The 16,827-nt window shown below is 39.8% G+C and overlaps 2 protein-coding genes across 2 annotated transcripts; one reads left to right on the top strand and one right to left on the bottom strand.

The window, feature by feature from the left end:
- Window positions 1-7,335: 7,335 nt before the first annotated feature.
- Window positions 7,336-11,341, top strand: LOC126401949 (inosine-uridine preferring nucleoside hydrolase-like). The gene is made up of 8 exons (XM_050063534.1): window positions 7,336-7,876; window positions 8,177-8,361; window positions 8,453-8,632; window positions 8,783-8,894; window positions 9,002-9,138; window positions 9,238-9,315; window positions 9,408-9,524; window positions 10,440-11,341. Exons 1-8 carry the CDS (start codon window positions 7,708-7,710, stop codon window positions 10,590-10,592), a joined length of 1,131 nt encoding a protein of 376 aa, XP_049919491.1. The 5' UTR covers window positions 7,336-7,707; the 3' UTR covers window positions 10,593-11,341.
- A 340-nt stretch (window positions 11,342-11,681) lies between these two features.
- On the bottom strand, window positions 11,682-16,486 carry unc50 (unc-50 homolog (C. elegans)). The gene is made up of 6 exons (XM_050063535.1): window positions 16,366-16,486; window positions 14,735-15,000; window positions 14,530-14,650; window positions 14,233-14,372; window positions 13,153-13,260; window positions 11,682-12,354 (listed from the first exon to the last, which is right to left on the bottom strand). The coding sequence occupies exons 2-6, from the start codon at window positions 14,994-14,996 to the stop codon at window positions 12,218-12,220; spliced, it is 768 nt and encodes a 255-aa protein (XP_049919492.1). The 5' UTR covers window positions 14,997-15,000; window positions 16,366-16,486; the 3' UTR covers window positions 11,682-12,217.
- Between the last annotated feature and the right edge of the window lie 341 nt (window positions 16,487-16,827).

Genomic DNA, 16,827 nt, shown 5'->3' with positions numbered 1-16,827 from the left:
TGCTCTGGCTTATATGCTGGTGGAGGTCGAAGAGATCTCCACCCATTTCTGTAGTCCTTCCCATTTCGATCCATTTCTACTGGTGGCAGACTTTGCCTATGTTCTGGCTCAAACTGGAATCTGCCACCAGTATTTCCGGAATCGCTCTCACTCTATTTTTTAAAAACATGTGATCTCTGGGGACTCTCATGCTACAGTCCCTCGTGCTTCCGTGTAATATGACTCATTACATGTACATCAAGTAATACAATCATTTGAGTGTGTGTGTGTGACCTTTCTTGTATAATATAACTCTTAAGTGCATTAGGTCATACAATCAAGTGAGTGTAATATAATTCTTGAGTGCATTAGGCAGTACAATCAAGTGAGTGTTCTATCTTCTTTCACACAGCACGTGGTAACTTGTATGAGTGTCACTGTAAATTCACAACATCATGTGAGTGTAGGTTGATGCATTATATCATTACACAGCGCGTGATAGGTCATATGAGTCAATAAGAGTTCACAACTGAGATGTCTCTAAGAGTTCACACAGTTACATTGCATATTATGTATAAATGCAGTATTAGTTTTTTTTTTTTAGAAGTCTACACACTAACATGGCTATATAACTATTTGTATCTTACCCAACTTATGTGGTCTTAACACCTGATGAGGGTTTTGACTTTTACACTACAGAGGTTGCATCGGCCATCTCCAGTAGCCTCTCCATCTGTGACGACCAGAGTCCACCACAGCCACAGCAACTCAGCTGTTCCGTTGCCAAAGGAAAGGCAACGCCAGAGCAGCAGTTGCCCACCACCTCTGTGGCTACATCCGATACTGGCAAAGTTAGCCCTGTGAGGAAACTGAAGAGGAGGTTTTCTGAAACCTCACAGAGCGGTGACAGGTGAGTGTTGTATACCCTTCCTGGTCTTACTTTGCAGTATACGTGCATATATACAGACTACCTGATATTTGCTGTTAAAATTGAAAAGACTGAAACTGTATTTGGTCTATGCAGAGCGGCCCAGCCCCGAAGAAGAGGATGAGGATGGATCTAATCGAGACACATGCAGGTAGAATCATCTATAGCAGCACACATTTGAGATCAGCTGTAAATGAATAACACGTTGAAGCACTGTAAGCATCATAACTTTATATTTTTCATTTTTCCTTTTATGCAGAGCAACACGAAACCTCCAAAGAGGCTCCAGCCGAGGCTTCATCCAGCACGGCCACAGCTACGCCTCAGAGGAAAAGGACGTGGGCGACCTTTGTAGCCTCATACACTGGGTCAAGGTGGGTGTTATTCTATTTGTCTATACTTAATAAAGATTGCTATTCAAGTTCAAGACATTCAAACATATTTCATCTATGCAGAACTCCATACACTGGATCACCGGAGAGGAAGAAGAGGAAGATGACAGTGATGGATTCTTTAAGCAAGGCCCAAACTGAAGCTCCGTCCACTGAGGCCAAAAGTAAACCTCAGAGAAAAAGGACGTGGGCGACCTTTGTAGCCTCACACCCTGAGTTAAGGTAAGTGTTCTTTTATTTGTCTGAACTTATTTATGCTAACTGTTTAAATTCAAGACGTTCAAACACATTTCATCTATGCAGAACTCCATGCTCGCCAGAGAGGAAGAAGAGGAAGATGAGCCAGTCACATGATTCAAATAAGGCTCCAACTGATGAATCTGAGACACAAAAGAAAAGTAAGCTTATCTTTGACTCCTGTTCAGTGGGTCTCAGTCTCAGTTAAAAACACATTTGCGGGTGGTTTTGGTGAAACCTTAAAACTTTTTTTTCCCCACAGGGAAGCCCCAGGACTCTAACCAGGCATCATCCAGCGAGGCCAAAAATCCAGAGATCATCGAAAAGTTTGTATTTTGTCACTTCCCAGTTTTAAATAGATTGTGCTGTTACTGTAGGATTCAAGATATTTAAACAACATTTCATCTTTGCAGGTACCCAGACTGCTCATCTCCAAAGAGGAAAAAAAAAAGAAAAAGATCCCCTCCGGTGACAGTGGCCCAAACAAAAGAAAAAGATCCCCTCCGGTGACAGTGGCCCAAACCAGACCTCTGAGGAAAAGGAAAGTGTCCGATTAGGTAGGTGTTGCATCACATCCCTGTTTAGTCGGTCTGTCCCATTAGACTTTATGATTCAAGAGATTCAAACAAGTTTTGATGTGTGCAGAAATCCAGACTGCAGCTCCTCCACAGAGGAAGAAGAGAGAGACACGCCTGGATTGAGGGTGCACCTTCACGTGCAGGTAAGCTCTTCTAATGCAACTCACACTCAGGATCAGGCTGATTGTAAATCAAGAAACTTTAGATCTGATACTTGTGAGAATTAAAATTTGTAACGGAAAGTTTGCTATGCAAACTTGAGAAGTTGGCATAATTAAACTTTGTTGTTGTTGGACAGCGGCAGGCCACCAGAGCCAGGGCGGACAACAGAGGCCGACAGAGGACAACGGAGGCCAACGGAGGCCAACAGAGGACAACGGAGGACGACGGAGGACGGACAAAGGATCAGGACCACAGATCAACGGCTCAGGGTAATATCAGGTCATTAGGAGGTTGGTAAGTAACGCCTGCACAGGAGGCGTCTGTTATGACTGTCTGTTTGATATGCTCCCCATAAGACACTACACTATCTCTGGAAGGGAGTTCCCTCTTGTGTGGTCCTTCCAAAGGTTTCTTCCAGCACTCCCGTGAAGGGTGAGTTTGGGAGTTTTTCCTTGCCTGCCTGAGGGAAGTGTCATCATGATTTGGGCATAATTTTTCGTTACTCTTGACATTTGTAATTGGATCATCTAAAATAACATAAAATTGGATGATATCAAATAAAATAAAATAAATTCATTAATTGGATATAAGGTGTTGTCGTTGTATTATTATTATAGAATAATGAAATAGAATACAAAAAATATAACGTAACACATATACAGTATTAAATTGTATATCATTTTATGCTGTATTACTCTATATTTTATTATGTGATATAATTTTTCAAATAATATTATATAAATAATACATATTATCCTTTATACTTATTTGATTGTGAAATAATATAATGTAATATATGTGTAAAAATACTTTGTTAGTTTATACTTATTTGATATTTTTTTCAAAAATAATATAATGTAATATAATACAATATTAAACAATAAAATATATATAATACAAATAATACAAATAATCCTTACATTTATTTTACAATAAAATAAAAAATAATATAATATAATATAATGTAATATATATGTAAAAAATATTTTATATTTGATATAATATTACATTATATCATATTATATCGTATAATGTAATATAATATATTAAGATAAGATAAGATAAGATAAGATAAGATAAGATATACTTTACTGATCCCCCAGGGGAGATATTCAAGTATCACAACAGCACAAGACAAAATCAAAGGACATTAAATAGAATAAGATTAAAGAGAAGACATAAAATGTAAAAATTAAAGATAATTATAGATAAATAAAAGATTAAATAAAATTGCTACAACAGATGAATATAGTGACTAAAAAATGGCAGACAAAGTGTTGAATGAAATAAAGTGACAGATGGCAGATAAAGTGTCATATTGGACGGATGCAAAATAAGTCAGTTCAGAGTTGAATGTTGCTTGTTGTACAGTCTGATGGCAGTGGGCACAAACAAGTGTCTGAATCGTTCAGTTCTGCTCCTGGGTGGGATAATCTGCTGGCTGAATGAGCTGCCCATCAGCCACAGCTCGTTGTGCAGAGGGTGAGAAGGATTGTCCAGGATTGCACAGATTTTGTCCTTCACCCTCCTCTCCGCCACTGTCTCCAGACTGTCCAGGTCCAGTCCCACCACAGAGTGAGCTTTCCTCACAAGCTTGTTGAGCCTGTTAACCTCACCAGTCTTAACTCCACAGCTTGTTGAGCCTGTTAACCTCACCAGTCTTAACTCCACCCCACCAGCACACTACAGCAAAGAAGAGTGCAATGGCAACCATAGACTGGTAGAAGGTCTTGAGGAGCCCACTACAGACGCCAAACGATCTGAGTCTCTTCAGGAAGAACATCCTGCTCTGTCCTTTCCTATAGAAGTCATCTGTGTTATGAGTCCAGTCCAGTTTATTGTTGATGTGGACCCCAAGGTACTTGTACGAGTCCACCATCTCCACCTCCTCACCCTGGATGGTGACTGGGGCAGGTTGCCTCTGGTTCCTCCGGTCGTCCACCACCACCTCCTTAGTCTTACTGATGTTGAGTTGAAGGTGGTTTCGGTTGCTCCACGCGACAAAGCTCTCAATCAGTCCTCTGTACTCCTCCTTGTCATCATTTCTGATGCATCCGACTATAGAGGAGTTGTCGGAAAACTTTTGGAGGTGGCAGGAACCAGAATTGAACCGGAAATCAGAGGTGTAGAGGGTGAAGAAGAATGGTGCCAGAACAGTTCCTTGGGGCACCCCGGTGTTACCTGACACCACCTCAGATACGCAGCCATCCACCCAGACGTACTGCAGCCTGCCCGTGAGGTAATCCAAAGTCCAGGCAGTGATGTCCGGGTGAAGTTGCATATCCAGCAACTTGTCTCTCAGGAGGCTGGGTTAAATGCTGCTGAAGGCACTGGAGAAGTCAAAGAATATGACTCTCACAGTGCTTCCAGCACTCTCCAAGTGAGACAGGGCCTTGTGAGTGAGGAAGATGATGGCATCCTCCACACCAATGTTACATATATATATATATATATACATATATATATATACCAATATTATAATATATATATTATTATATTAATATATATATATATATATATATATATATATATGTATTATAATATATATTATAACATAACATAATATAACATGTATGTCACATATCATTTTATGTTATACTATATTAGACTATGTAATATAATATTTTTTTAAATAATATAATAATATAAATTTAAAAATTAAAATACTCTTATTATTAATATTATTGCATATTATATTATCACATAATATGATATAGGACAAGATCACAATAGAAAAAAAAACAGAAATAACAATAACAATAGAATAGAATAGAAGTGTTATGATATATATGTTATTATATATGCTATTTTCTTTTTCATGTAATATGATATATTTTATTAAAAATATACATACAATATATTTTATTAAAACTATAAAAATATAAATAAATATATTTAAAAATTTAAAGCGGTTTTTGCATTCCATTATTTTATGTCTCTTCCTGCATTACATCTCATCATTTGTATCCTGCTGATGGATCAACAGTTTCAATTGTGTCCATACAATTCAAATGAAATACACCTATTTAGTTTGGAGAGTCTAATTACTTTAGAGAAACACAGTATGGGAGTCACAGTAAAAACTTACTGCAGAAAGTGTGTGAATGCTGAAAGCTCAAATCAAATTTAGAAGAATTGCTGAAAATGCAGAAATGTTAAATGAATGACCTGAACGATCTGGATTAAATCTGAGGTTACAAGTCCTGGTGTGATCCTAGAGTCAGATCTAACCTTAAGGTCCCACATTAACAAAGTGACGGAAACCACCTCAGAAACATCGCTAAGGTACGACCATTTCTAAATGAAAGAGATGCAGAGAAATTGATTCATGCCTTTATTTCAAGCTGTAACTACTGTAACACACTTTTTACTGGCCTCCCAAAAACACCACTGAGAGACTTCAGCTCATTCAAAGCTCTGCAGCTAGGCTATGAACCAGCACCAAGAGGAGAGAGCACATCAGGCCACTCTGAGCTGCTCTGCACTGACTTCCTGTTCGACTTTGAATTGATTTTAAGCTCGTCCTCCTTGTATACAAAGCCCTACATGGGCTGGGACCGAGCTACATCACTAACTCCCTTGTTAAGTATTTGCCTCCAAGGACACCGCGATCATCTGCTGCTGGTTTACTGGAGGTTCCCAGGAACAGAATGTCTCCTGTGAATATGGGCTATACTGGGATTAAATAACCACAGAAGCGTTTAATTGAGAAGCTTTTAATTATCTTCTTTAATGGAATGATTTATGTGTGTAAGGAAAGTACATGAAGATGTAATGTACAGTTCTTGGTTTTGATATGGTAAACAAAAACACTGATAGACAGCAGAGCCCTAAAATCGAACATTAGGCTTAGAGGGGTCTTGAGCCAGTTCAGAGGCTGCAGGCCTGTACTTCTTGTCAGCCAGCTTGAGAGACACCCAGGTGTTGAGCATGGAGGCCCTCAGTTTGCACCACACCAGGTGATCAGTCAGCCCGAAGATCTGCGCGGCAAACTGAGCAGTCAGGACTGAGACATGGGCAGTTGATGATGGGATACTCCATGTTTCCAGGCAACCACAGGACCAAGGCTTCTTACTTCTGCCAGCTACGGCCACAAACACGGTGGGTACGCTGTCACCTGAGGAAAATCATACAGATATTATTACATACTTGATAACTAAATCCTCTCTCCTCTCTAGATTTAACATTTAGATTTCATATTTAGATTTAAAATGTAGATTTAGATTTAACATTTAACATTTAGATTTGGATTTAACATTTAGATTTAACATTTAATATCTTGTTTAGATTTAACATTTAGATTCAACATTTAACATTTTGATTTAGATTTAACATTGAGATTTAGATTCAACATTTAACATTTTGATTTAGATTTAACATTGAGATTTAACATTTAACGTTTAGATTTAGATTTAACATTTAGATTTGGATTGAACATTTAACATTTAGATTTAGATTTAACATTTAGATTTAACATTTAACATTTAGATTTAGATTTAACATTTAGATTTAACATTAACGTGTCCTGAGATTTAACATTTAACATTCTGATTTAGATTTAACATTTAGATTTAACATTGAATACTTAGATTTAACTGTGACATTATATTTAACATACTTCAAATATTGCTGTAAATGTGGTAAAAAAAACAAAAAACGTGACTTTAAAAAATTCCACTTTTTTTAAACATTGTTTGAAGCTAAATGTGGCAAAATGTTGCTGTTAATTTCAGTGTGAGCCACTTTACAAACGGCACCTCATAGAGTCTACTGTATATTAACATTGGACTGTTCTGATTATTGAAGTGTTTCGCAACACAAGGACTTGTGGTCAGTGGGATGTGAGGATTCTTAAAATAACATCTGTGCAGATGTGAAGCCCTGACTATATGTGACTGATCTTTAAAGAAAGCTGTTGTAAAAACTACTGTGACTTCCTGTACAGACTGAAGGCTATCTGACTTTTTTGTCACCGCCTCCTGCTGCAGCCGCCTGCTCTCGTCTGCTTTCCAGGCGAGGTGCAGTTCATCTCGAACGAACCTATTGTCTCGCAGGTTTTGCAATCTGTTTTAGGGTGTGTTTTGCTGAGCAGTGACTGGGGTGCACTTAATAGTTTGCATAGTCGACAGGACATGCAAAAATAGCCCAAAAGAAAAAAAACCCGTGTGGTTTTCGACTTTACGCATTGAAACACGAGAAAAAAGTGCACTCAAGAAGAAAGAGGAATCGATCCGTGCCAAAAATGCCCTATAACCTGATGAATGCATTGATAAGAAACGATTTCCAAACCACAATAACTGCCTGCAGCTAACACAAGACCCTCAATCTAAATACTTCTAGTAGTAGTAGTGGGGGGGGACTATGTCGTCATGCAAATCCAACAAGATTCTTTCCATCCTGATTGTTGAGCTGACAACACCCAGTCTCAGCTATGCACGCGCTGGTTCAGATTATACGTGGACGTGGTGATACGCGTTTCCTAAGCCAAACCTTCTCCTTCCTGCAGTATTCAAAGCAGAGTTCGTCGGACAAAGGCTTCACTTCACAGTCCGTGTGCGCTCTGGGAAGGGATCTAACTTGTGGCCGAAACTTTTCGACAGGTAACTTAATCTCTCTGCTCTCTGCATGGTTTCTCACCCAGTGTTTTCAGTGATTGATCAAGACTGTGTTAAGCAACAGCATGCACAAATGGAGCGATCTGAGTGCAGCTGTAACATCTATGTGGCTGTTTTCACCAGCTGAACTTAAACTGGGAATGTTTGCTCACATGGGCGCATAAACAGCTGGTAGTTGAGATTTTGGAGGACATTTGCAGGGTCACAGCGACAGGGAGAGAGGGTCGGACCCACATTTGTGATTTATCATCTAAATACACCCCCTCCTTTTTGACTTTCCTCCAGATACGATGAAGAAGAAGTTAATACTCGATGTGGACACAGGGGTGGATGACGCACAGGCCATCATGATGGCCCTCGCGGCCCCCGATGTGGAGATTTTGGGGATCACCTGCTCCCATGGGAACACACCCCTGGACAACGCCTGCAAGAACACGCTGCGTGTCCTGAAAGCATGCGGCAGGCTGGATGTAATGACATGTCAAAGCTTGCATGTGATGTAGTAGTGACTAAAGGTGTGTGTGTGTGGCGTTAGCGTGTTAAACCGGTTATGCTCCACAGATCCCGGTGTATAAAGGCTGTGCAGAGCCCATGCTGGGCCGCAAACGTCACGCTGGGGATTTCCACGGGAAGGACGGGCTGGGTGACGTCCCAGATCCAGATGCTCCAGGTCTGGAGCTGCTGCAGAAGAAAAGAGCTCCGCAGGCCATTGTCAAGATGGTCAATGAAAACCCTGGAGAGGTGGGTGGATGTTAAACCCCAAACACTGTTTCAATCCCAGTCTAAAAAATAAAAGTTTGTAAAATTAGTGGCTAAATTAGTGTATTTTTATGCCTTACACTTATTTGATGCTTAATGATAGATGTACTTGCATCTTAATATAAACTGCAGGTGACTCTAGTGGCTACAGCGCCCCTCACTAACCTGGCCGTCGCAGTCCAGGTGAACCCTAACTTCCAGAAGAAACTGAAGGGGCTCTACATCATGGGAGGAAACACTGAGTGTATGTATATCTGTGTGTCAACATGCACTGTAAGTGTTAACCTTGACGGTCAGCGTGAAGGGTAATGTATTTGGTGTGTGTGTGTGTGTGTGTGTGTGTGTGTGTAGCCAGGGGTAACACCACAGTGTGTGGAGAGTTTAACTTTGTGGCAGACCCTGAGGCTGCCTACACTGTGTTGGACCGATACACCTGCCCCACCTACATCGCCACCTGGGAGTTCACCTGCAGGAACAGCCTGCCCTGGGTCACTAATTAACTGATCAAATAGACCACCTAATTGATGTATTTCAATCAGTGTTGTGGGAGTAAAAGATGGCTTACTTCCTGTCTTTGTCTCCCCAAGTCTTTCTGTGACACATGGCTGGCGCAAGACACCGACAAGGCGCGTTTCATGGACAAGATTTACCTCCACACCAGAAAGGTACGACGGTGTGCTGCTTTATTTCAACACACACTGAACAAGAATTGGGAATAAAAGTCACTTGTATGTCTCATGTTCAATTGTCACCGCAGATGGTCCAGACTGACCGCTACCAAAAGGAGCTGCTGGGAGGACCTGGGTTCAACACCTGCGACACCTATGCTCTAGCCGCAGCCATCGACGACAATCTAGTAACGGAGAGTGAAGAGGTTAGGATACTGCTCTCATTCCTTTAACATGTTCTGTTGGGAAACCATTACCCAAACAGGTACAATTAAAGGAATGATTCACCCACTAAATGACCATTTGTATATCAGTTCCTCACCCCGTGGTACTTTGAGTTGCTGAGGAAAATTTTGTTTTTCCCACATGCCTCCACAGTGAACGAAGAATCCAAAAACGGAGAAAATTCTTGATGAACTAAATTGATAGGGGTCCATGTTAAACCACAGCAAAACCGTATTAAACATCATTTACAAACTCTCGCACAACTTGTGCACCATAATCCAAGTCTCATTTATGCAGTCATATGCTCAGTACTTCGCACACAAACGGCCCTTTACGACAGGGAACTTTACAGCCAGACTCCATTAACAAAAACTGTAATTTTACCTTGCTGAATACAGGAGCTGCTGGTCTACTTCTGCCTCACTCAGGTAGTTTTTTTGTGTTATTGTGTGACTTTTGTGATTTCGAACTAACCCTTTAAATCACCAAAGTCACACAATAACACAATTAAACTAACTGATTGAGGCAGACGTAGACCAGCAGCACCTGTGTGCAGTGAGGTAAAATTGCTGTTTTTGTCAATGAAGTCTGGCTTTGAAGAGAGTATACTGTAGGTAAGTTTAATGAGTTAGGTGAGTGTTTCGACATAGTTTTACCGTTGTTAAACATGGACCCCTGTGACTTCAATTCATCAAGAATTTTTGGATTCTTCGTTCACCATGGAGGCATGTGAGAAAAGCAACGTTTTCCTCACAAATTCAACGTGACACGCACTTAGTAATTGATAAACAAATTATCATTTTGTAGGTTAAGTATTCCTTTAAAGCGCAGTTTTCTACTTTCACCAAACATCAGAAAGATATTTCAGTATTCACAACTTCATCTCCCTCCACCAGGTCGCAGTGACAGTGGAGCTGGAGGGAACCTACACCCGAGGCATGATGGTCGTAGACTACATGGAGATGCTGAAGAAGAAACACAAGGCCGTCATCTTGAAGAAAGTCGACTTGGAGAGGCACAAACAACTGTTGATGAATGCACTGAAGTAGTGCGACATCTCTGAGCGAGTAAACATCATAACCTTTGCAAAGTCCAGTGCAGACCACTCTTTCGTAATCATTCCAGACACAACATTTCAATGTCTTGCATACAGTATGATGAAATGTGGCAGTGTGCAGCGACTTAGGGAATGTTGCAGCAATAAAAACATCAGCCACATTTTATGACCCCCGAAGGGGGAAAACTATTCAGCTTTCCTGTTTTCTGAAGAAGTCCTTTGTGGAGACACAATGGAAAGCTCTTTTTAAAAATTTTCCTGGTATTTTATTCCTCATAGCAAAACAGGTGATCCAGCGCAGAAATTTTTCTGACCATTTCTCACTTTTTCTGACTATTGGTGTTTGTCTGTCTTTAATAGTAGGTTAGTAGTAGGTTTTAGAAATATTGAAGTTTCGGTATGATTTGTTCTTTTTTTTTTTAACATGATTGAGATTATTTCCAGTTGTGACAGGAGTCTTAAGGTGGTGGTAGTCTCCCATATTTTACTTTTGTTGGTTAGCATTTTCTATATTTGAGGTTTTATTGTATTTTATAGGCTTTGAGAGACATTGTCTCATCCCAGGGATGTTTTTTTTATCCATTATTGATGGTGTAATTGTAGCAACTTGAGTGTAAAGAAAGATGACGACTCATATTGTGCTACTGTGAAATCATTATCTCTATGCACGTACATAGTTACTATGCAATATACTGGTTCTTTTTGTTTTTTAATCAAATAAATGAGCTGATACTCACTGTGTGTACTGTCTCACAATGTTACCTCTATTTTTCTTTGATTAAGAGCTATAAAATGTATCAGGAAATTATTATTGATGACTGTCGTCCTGAATTAAATAAGACAAAAGGATCACACCATAAATCTAATAATATCTAATAAGATTTTTGATTAAATGCAATACTAATGTTGTGTTCTGGGGAGGTTAAGGTGTATTTGTACACTAGAATGAAAGAAAAAAAAAATCTCAGGAACATTACAAACTCATATGGTGAGGCACTTCCTGGTTGGAGGTTTAAACATCTCAGACTGGATGACCAGTAGGAAGGCATTTGTTCCTCCAGGAAGTCAAACGGAGGCAGCCTAAGTTAATAAAACCTTTTATTGAAAGTGCTCTGGAATGTACACTTTAAGAAAAAACGAAAAGGAAAAAGAAATTGCATCCCATGTTCCTCCACTTTCCTTTTTTCTCTTCAATAAGCAGGATTTGATTTTTTTTCAGTCTTTTTTTAAAGAAAACTCAAAGAAACAAAGCAACCTTTTCTCTTCAGAAACAATCATTTGTTTATATATTACAACCTGCCAGAATAATATTTACAAATCATACAAAAAAGAACAACAATAAAAGCTGTATGTCATCCATCCCTGTTTCTGCAACTAGTCCATACACACCACTGTTCACGGACTGTGGAGCTCCAGCTCAACATAAGAGCCAAACAGAAAGTTGAGCAACAGTCAACCAGCTCAGTGTCAACCAACGCAGCTTACTGAGAGTCATTCCACACCAGATGTTGACTGACAGTAGCTGGAAATAGATTTGTAGTCACCTAGATGTGAGTTGAAAACAGATCTTGAGTCAGCCTGGAGCCAACTAGAGTCCACAGTAGAGACAAACTGGTCCTACTGGACTCTGAACTTGTAAAACCAGCAGAGACCCTTGGTGAAATTCCAGCCCAGAGACACGGAGAGGACGTAGATGAGGCCGAGCAGAGCGAAAGGGTAGAGCAGCACCACTGTGTTCTTCAGGAAGGGCAGAGCTGCGTGGATAACACAAGATGAATACATGAAAACATTGATAGGCACTTTGTGCAAACGTTACAGATCTATAAATTCACAGTTAAACATTAACTACATTCCAACTCCTTCACAGGAAACAGGGTGTATTTAATGGTGACTGCTTCCCCAGATGGCAATAAACACTCCAAACAATAAAATGATTTTTGAAAAGCCCAAGAACTTGCAAATGTTTGGTATTTTTGCAGTCATTCACACCTTTGGAAAATGCAAATGTGTCCTTAGAATCAGTTGTGGTTTGTAACAGAACACAAATATCACCAGAAGTAATAAATCTTACTGTAAAAGCCAAATATGTCATTCACTCAGCAGGCATTAATTGTATTGACTATGTATGCACACTGGGTGGCACTGTTTTGATATTTTGAGCATTACTGTTTAAAAGTCAGAACAACATTGATGCCGTCGGGTGTTTCACCCCAGAAGGGCAAAAGGTTTTTGACCACTGTGGGGATTTTCTTAAACTTGCAGTGGTGAGGTGACACAGTCTGTCTCTCCTCTGCCTGTGGATAAACACCATGCGCCATAAAACGCACACTGAGCTGAAACAAACTGACTGCTCATATTTTTGTGTTGTCTTTGGCCGCAGGCGGAACAGGAGCTCAGCTGAGTGGAGGAGAAAAGGATCTTTGAGACTGTGACTGGACATCCCTAAATCTGACCCAATCTGAAATACTGTTGCACTGACACAGTGACGTACTTACAGAACCTGTCTATTCACTGCATTTTTAGTATCATATTTAAACGTGAATGGGACTTACCGTTGTACCCAAGGAAAGTGATGTAGAGATAATAACTAATGGCTATAAGCCACAAAGTGTTCCCGACAAAGTATCCCAGGAACCAGTCGGCGTTTATTACCACCACATCTGAAACACACAAAACAAACTGTAAGAATAATGATGAGGGGGGCAGGGGTAATCCAAACAGGGGTCATTTTGACAACTGATATTGATTTAGTTTTGTCTTAGTCTTGTGACAAAAACAGACTTGCTGAAGTCACACATTGTTAGTGTGATTTTTAGTTGATGAAGTAAATTAAAAATGGTCACACATGGTCACATGTCATAGCTTTTCCTCACAGTGGGCAATTTGAAGACGGAGTACACGGACGTACACGGATGCAGAGCTCATTGAAATTGAAGAGCGGACGAGGAGAGAGAGGGAGCAGTGTTACTTCGGTAGCACATATACAAAAATTGCAACAGGCAGAGGAACATGTCCGAATCCAGCTAAAGGTAAACACAGACCTTCATTTCTCCTTTCCGTTATGTTGTTTGATAATTATACTAACAATCCGAGCCTATCTGTGTGGAAAAAATGCACTTTTAGTGGACGTATTTTGACGTTGTTTGACGCTGTCTGAGTGCCCTATTAATTAATATAGCGTGCGCTCACGGGCCCGTGCTCGAACTGGAGAAATGTCAAATATTGAACATCCTATCACTCATTTAGACAAAAGTAGATCGGAAAATAGGGCCCAGGTTGAAAAAAACGTTAGTTCCCCTTTAAGATCCAGACGTTCAGGAAGTTTTCACTGGGAGCCCTTGCCACGGAGGGGCTGGGAACTATGATGGCCAGGGCAAAAATGCAATCAGTTCTGGGTCACTGTAGAAACACGGTGGTGCAACATGGCAATCTCCATTGATGAGGACCCCGCTACCTATCGATGTAACAGCTCATTCTAAGGTAACAAAAACACGATTCTTTTTTTTTAGGTGATCATCATTTCTGCCAATATACCCCCCTAAATCCTACACGCTGGATCTTTAATGCCTTGTAGTGGGAGACGTAATTTCAGACATAGTTACATAAGTCTGACAGAGTCGCAATATACTCACGGTTGATGAAGAAGAGCTGCAGGAAATGAAGGATGACAAGAAGGGGATAGAAGGCATTGAGGTGAACATCAAATGCGTAGCCCCACTCCACATCAAAGTTTCTGCTGGGATGTTTCAGCAGGTACTTGTTGCTGACAACCCTAAAAAAAGAAATTCAGATATGGTAAAGAATCCGACTTAAAGTTAAATTTTAACATTAGCAAGTAAAAAAAAAAGGTTTGGCATACATAAATAAAATGTCTCAATTACAGTGACTGAAGGTCACTTCCATCTGAGGTAGGCAAACCCACTACTCACCACATGAGGGTTGATATGAGCAGACCGACTCCTATACAGTCAACAAAGACCACCCACAGCAGCAGCTTCAGAGTTTCCACGACTCCCATGTCCAGCACCAGACCAAAGCCTATTGTTGACACTGCAGGGGAACAGCATTCATTAATGATAGCAGAGTGATAACGTCAGGATTCAACTGGCTACATTTGATTGAATAAAGACTTACCACATAGCCAGATGCTGAGCAGGACCAGGAAAGCAGGGTCGTCCCTGGCCCACTGGTCCTTTGTCTGTTTCCTGTAGTGAAAGTTGCGGTAGACTCTCTGTGGCGATGTGAACAAGTAAAGCATCTGCCACAGGGCAAATTCAAAGTCCATCTGTTTGAAGTGGAGCAGCCGTCGCAGGTACTTGTAGCGCTTGGCGCCTGCCGTGTGACGTGCAGCGTCCCTAGAACTGAGGGCACCGTTGCTGTTCGTTGTCGGCAACATGGTGCTAAATGTCAGATGAAAAAAGAGGGAGGTAGGAAACAGGGAGAGAGGAGAGATGACAGACAGGTTAAATTGCTGCAAACACTGTACTATACAATATTTTGGGTTATATAAATGCTCAATTTGAACACCTGATGCTTAAATCTAACTTTGAAATTCAGTTAAGTGTAGAGTAAAACTTCCAGTCTGCAGCTGATAGTGGACATTGACTTCTATATCTTTGAGATGACATGTAAACTTTATCTGAACAATTAATTAGCCTGTCAGATATCTTAGTCTTCATACACTTACTATTTGTTGTGTTCAGGAGGAGACAGTCTGACCTAGCATTCTCTCCTCTTAATGACTATTATATGATCAAGATTTCCTCCAAGGTATGCATTTAAACATGAATGTCAAACTCAGCAGGCTTTCTGCACAATTTAAATATTCCACATTTTGCTCAAACTGAAATTATTCTATTATATTTGTACATTTTTAGTGATCATTTTGATGTTTTGTTTATTCTGTCACTTGTCTTGTACTCAGTCTAACCTTCACAGTGACTCGGTGATGAATATAACAGCACAGTAACTGTATTTATATCAGTCAGGACAGCAAGACAATATAATATAATATATTTTAAGGCTTACATGCAATATTCAAACATTAGAGCCCCTGATATGCTATGAATAATGTACTAAGCTATATAAATGTAGGGAGACATTTAGGATTAGGGGTTGCAAGGATCAGGTGGAGCTTCAATTGTGCCATTATAAATAGTAATTAAAAAAAATAGGAATAAACCCATAGTAGTACTATTTTGATGAGCTGACATGATTTTTTTAGACCATTACTGACCTACTGACACAGAGAGAGCAGTTACTACCACGTCAAACTAGTCATGTACCTTTGTTATGACGGGTTTACAAACAATTACAGTGTCCAGTATCTCAAATTTCTCTAATATAATGTGTTACATATGTTCTAATGCATGCTATAACTGAACAGTGTCGAACATTGCTAACGCAAACTGCTTAAAAAAGAATGACAACACAGAAACAGAGGATGCTATTGCCAACAATGCTACATATGGACTATGTTACATCAAAAGCCCTAAAATTAGGCATATGTGTATTCCTATATAATACAGTTACATAGTTTAGTCACTGCGCAGTAGCCGTTTTATCACCAAAAAGCATTGATATATTGAATTTCCTTGCTAGTTGACGCTGTGTTTGCTAGCAGACACTGTTAGCTAGATGCTAACTAGTTTAACAAGATGGGAGGGCCTCGCCAGGCTTATTTGTAATTAACTTGGCGTAAACGCAGCGGTGACAGTTTGCCATTAGCTAGATAACTAAACTTCATTACTCTGGGGAATATTCACCTGTTTTGCTGCACTCCTTCGCAGGAGAAAGCACCAACTCTTGCTCGTTTCTGTAGCTGTTCGTAGATGCTTCCTGAACTGTCGCAAAAATGAACACGTAGCTACTTCCGGTATCAGCCGGTTCATCATGGGAAATGTAGTCGGCGGTAGAAGCCAGTGATGTAACTATAAAAATTAAATTAGATAACAAAATTGGATTTCATTTCCATGTGTACGCCCATCTGTCATGTAATTTAAAGACAAATAACTTAATTAATCTCCGATCTCCAGATGTAAAATTCAGGTGCTGCAGCGGCACAAAGACGGAGTACAGATAAAAATATAAATATAAAAAAGAAGAATGAATAAAATAAAATGTCAATGTTATATAGCACAATGGCAATTCGGATATAATATTATAGTGATGTAAATTAAAATTTCTTTACTGTTGTTAGATTGCGATATTTATTTTTATTGTGAATT

The sequence above is a fragment of the Epinephelus moara genome, chromosome 15, assembly GCF_006386435.1.
Source record: "Epinephelus moara isolate mb chromosome 15, YSFRI_EMoa_1.0, whole genome shotgun sequence".
NCBI classification, from domain to species: domain Eukaryota; kingdom Metazoa; phylum Chordata; class Actinopteri; order Perciformes; family Serranidae; genus Epinephelus; species Epinephelus moara.
Note: the sequence above shows the minus strand (reverse complement) of the source record. Positions and strands in the feature narration are given on the sequence as shown.